This window comes from Narcine bancroftii, unplaced genomic scaffold (assembly GCF_036971445.1).
Source record: "Narcine bancroftii isolate sNarBan1 unplaced genomic scaffold, sNarBan1.hap1 Scaffold_282, whole genome shotgun sequence".
NCBI lineage: Eukaryota > Metazoa > Chordata > Chondrichthyes > Torpediniformes > Narcinidae > Narcine > Narcine bancroftii.
This window is the reverse complement of record NW_027212017.1, coordinates 1-13824: the sequence shown is the minus strand read 5'-3', so window position 1 is coordinate 13824 and position 13824 is coordinate 1. Positions and strand designations below refer to the sequence as shown.

Here is a 13824-nt window from a genome sequence, read left to right as displayed (position 1 = left end):
TGTCCTTTATTCCTTGTCGGACAACCACATCTCCCCTCTCCATTTGGATTTGCGAATTCACTCGCAAGCGTCAGCTGATTTTGCAGTGACCGTAACACCCCCCCACCCAGCCCCCTCGAAAAGATTTCACTTTTCATATGTGACAAAGGTCACTCTTTTAATTCCCTCCTTATTCCCTCTATTCCTTTTCCTTCCCTTATTAATTCTTGTCTATACTATCTATATTTTCCTCTAAATACGGATACATTCATGTATGCACATTATACATATACACATATACCTCTTTACCCACATACATATAAATCGTGGTCATTTTTACTCTTATTACATGTCTTCATCTCTCTGTTTGTTTTGTAGTTGTTCTGCAAATTTTCTTGCTTCCTCTGGATCCGAGAATAGTTTTTTTTTTCCATAAGATCATTTTCGATGTTTTGAACTCCTTCCTCTTCTTCAGGAGTTCAAAACTTATGTCTTTTTAGTTTGCAGTCTTTTGTACTCTCGTTACACGTCTTCATCTCTCAGTCTATTTTGTAATTGTTCTGCAAATTTTCGTGCTTCCTCTGGATCCGAGAATAGTCTGTTTTGTTGTCCTGGAATAAATATTTTCAATACCGCTGGATGCTTTAGTATAAATTTATACCCTTTCTTCCATAAAATCGCCTTTGCTGTATTGAACTCCTTTCTCTTCTTCAGGAGTTCAAAACTTATATCTGGATAAATAAAGATTTTTTGCCCTTTGTACTCCAGTGGCTTATTGTCCTCTCTTACTTTTTCCATTGTTTTCTCCAGTACCTTTTCTCTTGTAGTATATCTTAGGAATTTTACTAAAACAGATCTTGGCTTTTGTTGTGATTGTGGTTTAAAGGCTAATGCTCTATGTGCCCTTTCTATTTCCATTTCTTGCTGTAGTTCTGGACATCCTAGGAATCCAATCTTTTATAAACTCTCTCATATTCTTGCCTTCTTCATCTTCCTTAAGGCCCACTATCTTTATGTTATTTCTTCTGTTATAATTTTCCATTATATCTATTTTCTGAGCTAACAGTTCTTGTGTCTCTTTAACTTTTTTATTAGATTCCTCTAATTTCTTTTTTAAGTCCTCTACCTCCATTTCTACTGCTGCTTCTCGTTCTTACACCTTGTCCATTCTTTTTCCCATTTCTGATAAGGTCATATCTATTTCATTCATTTTCTCTTCTGTGTTGTTTATTCTTCTTCTTAAATCATTAAATTCCTGTGTTTGCCATTCTTTAAATGACTCCATGTATTCTTTAGTAAGAGAAAGTATATCCTTTATCTTGTCTTTCCCTTCTTCTTCTATTTCACTGTACTCTTCCTCTTCTTCTTCCTCTGGGTTGGCCATCTGTTGTTTCTTTGTTGCCCTTTTCTTCTCTTCTTTCTTGTTTTTGTTGTCTTCTATGTTCTCCTCTTGCTGCAGGTGTTCTGCAGCTGTCATTGCCGGCTGTGGAGATCGACTCCCCAGCTGGTCCCCCCTCCTGTCGGTGTGTTTTTTTTCATGCGCGGTTGCGCACTTTTACTCGGCTCAGCAAGCCATTTTTGTAGTCCAATTTCTACCGACCTGAGGGAGCGGGTTTCTCTCTCCACCGCAGGCCTCTTCGAACAGGTAAGGCCTTTTCCTTCATCTTCCGTTGTCTTCTCTTCCTCTCTTCTTACCGTTGGTTTCGACTTTTCTTTTTTCGTTGCCATCTTCTTTCCACCTTTATATTCACTTTACTTTGATTTTTATTTTTGTGCCTTTGTGTTTTGCTTTGTTTTTTCTGACTTTTCTGGAGAGGGCTGGAGTTCACCATCCGGCCACTACTCCATCACGTGACTCCCATCAAACAGTTTCTTTAAAAAGAAAATTAAGGAGGAAACTACAAACTTCTGTTGCTTCAGGGATCAAAATGCAGCTGCCAACATTGAGAATGGTTAAGAGTAAAACACAGTAGTCTATAGATACCATGATTGAAGTAAAAACACAATGCTGGAGAAACTCAGCAGGCCAAACAGTGTCCTTTATATAGCAAAGATAAAAATGCATAAACAACATTTCAGGCTTGAGCCCTTCATCAAAATGTAGGCAGGCACCTGAACTATAGCAAAGACGAGCTTACATTTTGCTCATATCTTGATGAAGGGATGAAACGTTGGTTATGCATTTTTATCTTTGCTATATATAAAGTTCACTGTTTGACCTGCTGAGTTTCTCCATGAAGTTATATGGAGTGTTTAAGTCGGAAGGCAGAAATAGAGCAGCAACATTTGTACGGGTGCAAAGGCTGGAGAAGAGGAACCAAATAACAGAATTTATTCCCCACTAGGCTATCAATTCCTCCCAGGGTACAGTTCCACAATGGGGCAGAATCCTACTTGTATGTTCTCCAAAGGGCTTTGTGCCAAACAGTGATAGCTCATAACCATATGCTTTGGCATCAAAACCAAGATTTGTTATCCAAGCTTTTCACTCAAAGTCCTCAGATAAGTACACAGTAGAAAAATCAGTGTCCATACACCCTTCCTCACGCAAACAACTACATTTACCCATACGATATTAATGTGGGGTGCAAGTCACATGTGGATCTGGATTAGGCATGCAGATGAGAAAAAATATAAAAAAAAATAATTAAAAAAACATTAAAAAAAAAAATCGCACAATAGTTACACCTCAGGGAGGGGTCACAACCCCTGTTGAGAGGGTACTGGCTCAATCCTTTCAGCTATTTCTCAAATCTCCTTCATGGACATTATGCTCAAATAACCTTTTCCTAAAACCCAAATAGCTTAATGTCAAATTGAGAGTCAGTTTTACTGATGAAGCTTAATTTAAAAAATCTTCAGTGCATGAGCATATTTTAACCTTGCAGGAGAGAATACAATCTTACCCGCTCATCATCATCTCCATCAGGAAGTTTCTTTGGCTTCAGATCTTTGAATCCCCAGATGGGGACGGATACGGGCAAGGACTTGGCCAACTGATGGCACTTTGTTTGAGTTCGTGGATGAATAGGAAGTTCCTCACTCAAACTGCCATCTGCAAGGAATGGAGAAAGGCTTTAATTAGCCACAAGATACTTTACTGCTGGGAGCCCCACATTCAACTACATTGTAACCCATATAGATTCAAGATGGTTCCAAGATATTCATAACCAATTACATTGGACAACAAAGATTTTTCCCCCTGAACACTTTTGGGTGTATCTTATGGCTTTTGGGCTACTGATCATCTAAATCATCTTAAAATTTTCCTATCATATCCTTTTTTTTTAAAAAAAAAAGAAAAAACCTATTTTTATGATTTCCTGTCATATTTTAACCATACAAAATCATGAAGCACAGGTCATCAAAAATTCATTTTCTCCATTCACACAAGGACGTCTTCTCGGCTGATCCAGGTGCCGTCAGTGACGAACACGGTGAAAGGTTTCACCAGGACATTGCGACCGTGGAAAAGCGGCATCAGGGCAAATGGAATCCATCAATACTGGTCGACTATCGGACACTGCCATGAGAAGCATCAGACGCGGAGAACATTTTTAGGTCAGTTGAACTAATGCCATGTGTCAGCCTCACGGTGTGATTAAACGTGCTCAATTCAATACAAGTTAATTTAATATTGCTCCAACTTCCTACATATTATAGCAAATCTGAAATTATCTTTGCGTTCAGCTTGAAGTTGTCTGTCATAATCCCCATTTTATCTTTCAGGAAGCCAACCTTTCTTTAAAAAAAATTGTCGTCCAGTGATACTGTTACTGGAATTGCAGCAGCAGAAGCTTTGTTACATCCAATAGAAAGGCAAAAATGGAAGCCATTTTGCATTTGGACACGAAGATGAAGCAGAAGGCAGCATGGTAAGCACAGCAGTTAGCACAGCGCTGTTACAGCGCCGGGGTTTGAATCCTGCACTGTTTTTAAGTTTCTACATTTTCCCCATGGAATGTAGCATCTTGTATGTTGCTCCAGTGTTCTCCCATCATTCAAAAGTGTACAGGGATTGTAGGTTAATTGGGTGGCACAGGCTCGTGGGCTAAAAGGACCAGTTACCATGCTGTGTGTCCACAAAAAAAAACTATGCTATCTTGCAAAAATACACTACTGCCAGGTTGACTTGACTCAAATTCCTTAACACTCCTCTAATGCAGATGGTGCCCTTTTAGCAAAGGTATTAAAGATGTTCAAACCAGAGTTGAAACTCTGAGTACACGGAGTAAAATGCGAGAGTCTATAGACATTGCAATTGTATTAAGCACACAGTAGTGTTGGAGGAACTCAATCTCACAGCATCCATAAGAGGTGAAGATATACAGTGCCATCCATTTTGTCTCCACACCCCCCCCCCCCGCCCAAAACCCAATCCAGTCAGTCCCCACCTGTGTCTTCCATCTAAAAGACTTTGAAGGGATTAGGAATGAAACAGTTGTGCTTGGGACATTTTTTTTCCTTTATTTGTCCCTGTGCTCCAGTTTTAAATTTGCAAACGAGTCACGTGCAATTAAAATGAACAATCCAAATTTTATTCAAGGTTGTGTACATTTTGGTTTGACCACGTGAAATTACAGCACTTTATCTACATCGTCCCCTCCTTTCAGGCACCATAATGTTTGGTATGTAGTCACGTTTAGTACTTTGACTTGAAGTCTGTAATTCATAAACACCACCAGGGGCTGAGCATCTTCTCTGGTGATGGTCTGCCAGGCCTCCAGCGCAGCATCTTCAGCTCCTGCTTGCCCCCAAAGTTCTCTTCAGTACATGGAAGGCATGCCCAATTGGATTTAGAACGATGACTGACTTGGCCATTCAAGAATTTTTCAGTTTGTAGCTTTGAAAAACTCCTTTGTTGCTTTAACAGCATGTTTGGGATCACTGTCTTGCTTTAGGATGAAGCGCCACCCAATGAGTTTGGAGGCATTTGATCGAAATTGAGCAGATGTTTCTATGCACCTCAGAATTCATTTTGCTACTGCCATCAGCAGTTACATCAATGAAAAGAAGTGCGTCAGAACCTGTGGCAGCCATATATGCCCAGACCATAAAACCCCCACAACCACATTTCACAGATAAGGTGGTATGCTTTGGATCATGGGTAGTTCCTTTTGCCTCCACACTTTGCTCTTGCCATCATTCTGATACAGGTTAATCTTGGTCTTATCTGTCCACAAGATCCTTTTCCAGAATTCTGCAGGCTCTTAAATACTTCTTGTTAAAGAGTAATCTGGCCATCATGTTTCTGTGGCTAACTAGTAGTTTGCATCTTGCAGTATAACCTATGTATTCCTGTTCGTGAAGTTTTCTGGGGACAGTAATCAATGACACATCCACACCTGCCTCCTGAAGAGTGTTTATGATCTGTCAGATGGGCGTTTAAGGATTTTTCTTCATTATGAATGTCATTAGCTATGAACATCTTCCTTGCAATTGCGGTGGTGTCTGAAAGTGTTTGTCTGGCATCGGCCAACCATCACCAGAGAAGATGCTCAGCTCCTGGTGGTGTTTATGAATTACAGACTTCAATCAGTCTGTCACACAACAGCACCACACTGGTCTGCGGGTTTGAAGGTGGAGTTGGGATTGGTGCAGAGCGGATGGCAGAGGATTCCAAGGGGTTGAGACTAGAATAAGTGAGGTGAGTAGAAGCCAGGACGGTGGTTGTTGACTCAGTGGCAGTTGGAAATATTCGTGAGCAACATTATTCAGAATAAAGAATGCTCCTTCCTATCCATTCAGCCTTTCCTAGATACTACAGAGTTTGACCCACGCCCTATAGACGTACCATCTGTGCTTTCACCATCCAAATCCGATTCAAAGAAGGGCTCACAGTCCTGACTGGTGGATTCTTCGTCCATTGTGAAGATGGCTAGAGAAGGAAAAGAGAAAATGAATTAATACAGTAATATGCAAAATTTGTAAGCATAATTAAATTGGGGTGGAGTTGACAGAGGGCTGTGTCAAAAACTTGCAGACGCAAGAGAAAATTTTAAATACGAGATGAAGGGAAAAAAAGGTTTTTAAAAAAAAAAACCATACATCTTAGAAAAGTGCCATAGGGATTACTTAAAGTGGTAAGTGAGTGGAAATAAAAAAATTTGAAAACCACTGATCTAATTATTGCCAACTTCCTTCAAGAGCATAAAGCCAAAAAAAGGTTAATCGAGGAGTGCATTGAGAAGAGGAATGTTTAGGGAGGGAATTCAGAGAAATGAAATGGGAGAGAAACAGATCTGAATCTTAAAATTAAAGGGACAAGACAATATTGGAATTAAACAAAAATAAATTGAACACAGGTGCAAGTATTAGAAATATGAAGCAATGGGAAAGGGGTAACTGCTTAGGATTAACAAGCAGATAAATTGGGAGCTTCACAGAGCCGCATTGGGAATTTGGAAGGGCTCAGAATACAGATGTTAGGGAACAGGCTTCCAAAGTTACTTTAGGTCAACAGTCATTTTGGGGACATGATGAGACTTCACGTCCAGCCTTCATCACCTTGCAGTAGCACTCTGCACCCAGCAGGCAGATGTCAAGCTATACAGAAAGAATTTAATCTGCATAGCTGGTTTATGTACATCTGAAAGGTAATGAGGTAATAAATAATTACTGACCTTAGTAAAAGATCCCCTAGGAAGTATTGATCGCAGTATGATAACATTTTGAATGTTTAATTAATTTTAAAAGAATGATAATGGAATGAGGATAGTTGGTCAAAGTGGGCAAGGTCATAAAATAAAAGGACATTCAGTAGCAGATATTGAGATGACAATTTATGGCAAACCAGTCTCCTAGCAAGAGGAAGAACTAACCAAGTTAAAGGAGGCATTATACTGAAATAAAAGAGAAATATTGAGCCAAAACTTTGTGGTAGACTTTAAGTCTCGGATATGCTTAGAATCCAGGGAAGAACAAAAAAAAGTGCAAGCGAATATTTATCCACTACAGAAAAGGGAGCAATAAATAGGAAATATATTTCATAGGAAAATAGGCTTACATTTTGCAGCCTTTACAGTAGAAACACCTCATTAATATTAAATAATGTTGGGAAAACATTTAATAATATCCCCACAAAAATGGCACTGGGCTAACTAATGCGACTAAAGACTGGCATGTCCCCCATGACCCAGATGACTTGCATCCTACAATCCCAAGAGCAGCTCACAAGATAGTGGATGCATACAATTTTGGAACCCTGTCACTTTGCCAACCCTCTATTTAAAAAGGGACAAACGGGGGACCCGGGGGGGGGGAGGGGGGGTGGGGGGGAGAAAGAGAGTGGGAAAGAGAAATCAGGCAATCTAAAAGCCAATTAAAGCTGTAACCATCATTGGGGAAAAAGTTACAATTCATTATGGAACCAAAAGCAGCATACTTGGAAAGTCAAACAAATCAAGCAAAGCTGTTTCGATTTTCTGGTGGAAATAGCTTTTGTTTTATTTGAAGTAATCTCAATCAGTGGATAGAGGGAATCAGGAGTTGCAAGTCAACTTCCTGAAGACATGCAACAAGATGTCTCAAAAAGTTCTCCCAAGAGTCCCAAACAAAGCTCAAAATCTTAGGAATACATCTCCTATGACCTAACATAGGACAAGCATATTGACTTGTCAGTCAAGAAAGCACATTAACACTTCAACTTTCTTTGAAGACCTAGGAAAATTAGCATGCCCCCTTGCCCTCAACAATTTCTACAGGTACACCATCAAAAGTATACTTGCTGGATACATCACAGCGTGGTATAGGAGCTGCTCTGCCCAAGATCTGTAGAAGCGAAAGAAGTTCCCTCCCCTCCTGGACACCATCTCCTCCTGCCAAGGAAAGACCAGCAGCATACTGAAAAACCCATCACACCATGGACACACACTCTTCCCCCATTGGGGAGGAGGATTAAGGGTATCAAAGCACGCACCAACAGGCTTAAAAAGTGTTTCTTCCCTGCAGCCATCAAGCTCCTGGACCAACCTGATCATGGTGCTATCATGCTGTCCTTGCTTGGTGTTAACTGATCTTCCTTTCATTACAATCCTATTCTCTGTAAATTGTACTCTTTTCATAGTTGGACCAATGTTTGAGGCAACCTGTTAGTCAGTTTGCACAAGAACCTTTCTCAGTGTACAAAGTATTTGGTGACATGTTGCAATTGAGGGAGGACCGGTGAACAGACAGGAAGTAAATATGTTGTGATAAAATTTCAACCTGGAAACTTGCAAATAGTGGGGTACCACTTAGACCACAATTGTATGATGAATAAAGCACATGAATGGTAGTCAAATGGGTGGACCACAAGAATAAGTAGGAAGGCAAATATGAAGATGCAAATATTTCAGAAACATTTTAATAGATTAGATGAGAGAGCTAAATTTAGTGAAGTATAATGTTAGAAAATTCAAGATAGTTCATTTTGAAACAAAAGAACAGTATTTAAACAGAAAAAATTATGGGAGTATATCAAGTCAAATTTACCGTATTATCATCTGATTGCACAAATACAGCCCGACAAAACAACATTCTCCAGTCCTCAGTGCAAAACATGCAGACAGAACCAGACATTACACACATACAGACAAATACATATGCATGGCAAGTATTCCTGAATACAAATAAATAAATATTAGTTTATAAATAGGAGAGTCTCATCTGGTCAGTGTGAGCAATTCCTTTGGTCGTTCTCACTGTCTGTGGGTAGAAGCTGTTCCTCAGCCTGGTGGTGCTGGGTCCGATACTCCTGGATCTCTTCCCTGACGGGAATCGTTGTCAGGGTGGAAGAGTCCTTAATGATTTTGTGCACCCTCTCCAGACAACCATCCCAGTAGATCACAATTGATGGGTAGGGGAGAGAAAGGGAGAATGCAGCAACCATACTACACTGAGATGCATCCAGTCAAGGGCTCTGCAGGTGAAGGACACACAGGCGGCAAACTGTTGGCGACTTTCAGTCGACGAACCCACACAGGCTGCAGTCGACTGGTTGGTTGGGGGGGGGGGTGGGGGGTGTTGAAAGGACTCTCAGGCTGCAGTCTGCTGAAGACTGGGTCTTGAGAACTAGGAATTGGAACTGAGATACGAGAGGATGCAGAGGGCAAGAAGCACTCCCTAAGGGCCCTGAAGACTTCCTCATTGCACCATAGGTTTGGACCTGGGCTCAGGTTGCCGATGGTTCGACTGTAGTCTCGGGTGGCTGCAGAGGCTGTGGAAGCACAGACACTAGTGACTCTGGGGGGACTCTCTATTTCACTTCTATTTCTCTATTCATATGGGGCTCTGTGCAATTTCTGCTGATGGCGAATCTTTATCTGCCTCATGGTAAAGGCAGTTTTGTGTAATATTGTATTGTTTTTATTACATGACAATAACTAGTATCTGATTTGATTTCATGGCGAATGGAATCGTATCAAATACAGGTAGAGGGTGATGAAAGAGTGAAGCTGCTGCCAGGGCTGTTGTAATGGTAGCACTGGTACAGAACAGCGGAGAGTAGGGAGCAGAGTCGCAGTGCTCCAACGGGGTCCAACCCTCCAGCCCAACTGCCTTCAGCTCTGTACAAGCTTTACATAGCCTGCAGATGGAGCCGTCAGTGGTTTTATTTAAAAGTTCTGCAACCGCAGGATCTGCGCCCAAGATGGTGGCACCTATGATCGGAAGAAGCCAGGAGGGGTTGCAGACTCCAGAGAAGGGGACTGATGCAGGGTACCAGCAAACTGGAAGATCACCCACGTGACGGTGATCACGGCAGCAGATCAGCGAGAGGTTCTGCAGTTGAAGTGCAGAGGTGGTGGGCTGTTGGTGACTCGAGGCGACAAACCCATGTAGGTTGCTAGTTGCTGCGACAGAGGGCTAAGGATTTACACACCGGGCTGCGAACTCCTGGAGATTGGCATAACAACTGGCTGAAGGGGTACCAGGTAAGGGAACTGGGATGCGAGATAGTGCCGAGGGCACTGAAGAGTTCCTAATCACATTGGAGCTGCTAATGGTTTGGATTGGACTGTGCGGCTGCGGGAAACGAGTAAGCGCTGGAGGCGAATCCACAGAAACTCCGATAGGACATTTTTGCTTCTCTTTGACTGTATAAGGTGCTTCAGACAATTCCTGCCAATGGCAAATCTATCCATCTTACAGCAGATGAAAACAACTTCCATGTAACGTTGCACTGTCTTTATTACCTAACAATAAACTGAATCTTGAATATTCTGAAACAACCATACAGGAAGCTGTGGTGGGTCAGAAATGGTTTAACCAGACAATGACAGTGCCCTATTTAAATCTGGTCCTTATATTGAGATGGTATGCAAGGTGCTCAATCCAATTAGAGTTTTCTGTCTCTGAAAGATGACCCAGAACTAGGGGACATAGGCTCAAGATTCAGAGCAGTAGATTTAGGACTGAGATGAGGAGAAACTGCTTTTCCCAGAGGCTGGTGAATCTGTGTTACTTGCCATCCATTGAAGCAGTGGAGGTGATCTCAGTGAATATATTTAAGACAAGTTTGGATAAGCTCTTGTTTAAGTACTTTGGCTGTTTCTTAAAAGCAATCCAGACCCATGAGCAAAACCATTTAAGTTAACCAATGACCAGAGCCACCTCATCTCTTCAAATAGTTTGTAAAAGTCTTTGTTGTGCAGCAACTTGCGTGACAGTTATTTCCAATTTAAAGCTTTTTAGTTGATTTAAAAAAAAAATCCTTTCAGCCACTTTGGACAGAATCCCTAAAGATCTCCTGTAAAGCTGGAGTACTTACTGATGTGTGACACTAGTTCCACTTATGGCATAATAGAGGCATAGAACCTTACAGGGCAGATATAGGCTCCTTCTAGTCTGTGCCAAACCATCTCCTCTGCCTAGTCCCTCTGACCTGCAACTAGCCCATAACCCTTCATACCTCTCCCATCCATGTACCTGTCCAAATTCTTCATTAAAGTGTCAAAATTTCAGCTAGCACCTCGCTCCACACTCCCACCGCTCTGTGTGAAGATATTCTCCCCCACTTTCCCCCCTCCCCCCATTTTCCTCCTAAACCTTTCCTCTTTCACCCTTAACCCATGTCCTCTGGTTTGTATCTCACCCAACCTCAGTGGAAAAAGCCCATCTACATTGACTGTCTATCCCCCTCACAATTTTAAATACCTCGATCAAATCTTCCCTCATTCTTCTATGATCCAGGGAATCAAGTCCTAACCCGTTTAACCTTTCCCTGTAACTCAGCTCCTGAAGTCCAGGAAACACCCTAGTAAATCTTCTCTGCACTCTTTCCATCTTATTGATATCTTTCATGTAGTTAGGAGACCAAATCTGCAAACAATACTCCAAATTTGGCCTCACCAATGTTTTATACAACTTTAGCAGAACATCCCAACTCCAATAATCAATACTTTGATTTATAGGCCAATATACCAAAAACTCTCTTTAAAACCCTATCCACCTGAGATGCCACTTTCAGGGAATTATGTATCTGTATTCCCAGATCCCTCAGTTCCCTACCATTAACTATGTATGCCCTTTCTTGGTTTGTCCTTCCAAAATGCAAAACCTCACACTTGGCTGTATTAAATTCCATCTGCCATATTTCAGCCCATATTTCCAGCTGGACCAGATCCCTTTACAAGCTTTGAAAGCTTTCTTCGCTGTCCACCACGCCTCCAATCTTAGTGTCATCTGCAAACCTGCTGATCCAATTTACCCAGATCATTAATATACATAACAAACAACAATGGACCCAGCACTGATCTCTGAGGTACACCACAGGCTTTCAATCTGAGAAGCAATAATCCACCACTCCTCTCCGGCTTCTCCTGTTAAGACATTGTCGAATCCATTTTACTACTTCATGAATATCTAGCGTTTGAACCTTCCTGACTAACCTCCCACATGGGACCTTGTGAAAGGCCTTACAAGTTCATCTAGACAACATTCACACCCCTTCATCAACTTTCCTGGTAACCGAGCACAATACTGCACAGGAACAGGCCCTTTGGCCCACAATGTCTGTCCTGAGGATGACAGCAATTTACCCCATTGATGCTTGCAACAGGATCAAAATCCCTGCATAATCTAGATTATCTAGAAGCCTTTTAAAAACTACTTTTATGTCTGCTTCCACCACCATTTGGTCAGCCCGTTACAAGCACACACCACTTTGTAAACAGAAATTTTCCCCTCACATGACTTCTCCCCAATCACCCCCACTAAATGAACGCCCTCTAGTATTTGAGATTTTTTTTTAACCATGGCAGGGTGGCATGTTTACAGTACCAGTGATTGGGACCAGGGTTCAAATCCCATGCTGCAAGGAGTTTGCATATTCTCCCCATGTCTGCGTACGTTTTTTCTGGGTGCTCTAGTTTTTTCCCCCCTACCATTCAAAATGTACGAGTGTTATAGATTCAATTGGGGTATTTGGGCGGCACAGACTCATGGGCTAAAATAGCCTGCTACCATGCTGAATGTCTAAACTTAAATTTTATGAAAAAATGTTCCATCTACACTAAATACAATTTCAAAAACTATAAACTTATATTTGTTGCTATCGTTCTTTACCTGAAGAATCATTCAAGTTGCATCTGTCCACATCTCTCTCTTCAGAAGTCATTCTTTCATCAGTCTCCGTTGTTCCAGGGTCACACTCTGTCATAGGTCTCAGCTCCATTGGGCTCGGAGAGTTGGTTGAAAAGCCCCCCTTGCTGTAAATGGATGGGTAGCTCTTGGAGAAGGAGTCCTCAGCACTGCCTGTAGTCTCCTTTGCAGCTTTACCACCCCCACGTTCCGGAATGGGGCAGTGAGTGTAGGTAGAGGTCTTGTGGAAAACTGCAATATCGTCCAGGTAGTGCTTCGTGGCATCTGAGAGGGTCCCTGTCCCGTGGACAGCATAGGCCAGGTTTGACTGCAGCTTGGGTCGGTAAGCAGTCAGTAGAACCACATCATTGCCCGTTTGCTTGCGATACTTGTCCACGGCACAGATTAGAGAGTCCCAGCTCTCTCGGTGGTTATCAAGCATGGCAGTCATCATCTTAGCTGGTGTGGTTGCCTGCAGGATAGAAGACAGTTGATACATTTTAATAGGATCAGAAGTAAATGTCAGAACAATGTTGGCTAGGTTTCAGTTGGAGAACTTGAATTCTCAACATCACACGAGAATGAGGGACCACATTACACAGGGAAACTGGTTTTGTTCTCTTCCCCAAGGAGGCACTTGACACCATGACTGATAGAGTAAACAGGTTCCGGTGGTATAAATGCTAGATGATTGCATACACTGGGGGAAAAACAAAGCACTTAATTTCAATTACTATCTGCCTAAAAAAGATAAAGTAAAACACCTGGTATTCAGCATCTATGGGGATTGGTAGATTTCCAGTTGCTTAAGATTGCATGTTGCAATGGATTGGCCAACAGTGACCTGCGTCAATTTTAAATTTCTGTGTTTTCACCCATTTCGTTTTTTTTTTGTGTATTTTGTTGCTTGAGGCCGCTGGACGTTTTAATTCTGGATAACAGGGACTTTACTGTAAAACTAAACTTCCAAGGGAACTACCTGGGTATTAGTGTGTGGGTTCTAAGAGAAGCAAGGGGAGTGGGATGAGCATATGCAGCAGATATTCAGAGCCATCACATGCCAAATGGGCTGAATGGCCTCTTTGTTTGACACTGCCAGATGCAACAGGGTCAACAACAATATTCATCCAGTGACCATTCAAGGATGGCAAATATTCTTTTGTTATTTGTAACTATGTTTTTGTTATTTGGTGCTGTGGGCATACCTCATGCGAATCTGGCAAATCTAGCAAACTCCAGACTGACTCTGCGGTCAAACAGCATGCGATTGTGGTGGAAAATGTGAAA

The 13824-nt window shown here is 41.7% G+C and overlaps 1 protein-coding gene across 1 annotated transcript in view; it reads right to left on the bottom strand.

The window, feature by feature from the left end:
* The window catches only part of akt1s1 (AKT1 substrate 1 (proline-rich)), a 46095-nt gene extending 33088 nt beyond the window's left edge, over window positions 1-13007 (bottom strand). Inside the window, exons 1-3 of the mRNA XM_069912978.1 lie at window positions 12523-13007; window positions 5774-5857; window positions 2886-3034 (exon numbers count right to left, since the gene is read on the bottom strand). Coding sequence (XP_069769079.1) covers window positions 2886-3034; window positions 5774-5857; window positions 12523-12991 — 702 coding nt within the window. The 5' untranslated portion in view covers window positions 12992-13007. The remainder of the gene's footprint in view (window positions 1-2885; window positions 3035-5773; window positions 5858-12522) is intronic.
* Between the last annotated feature and the right edge of the window lie 817 nt (window positions 13008-13824).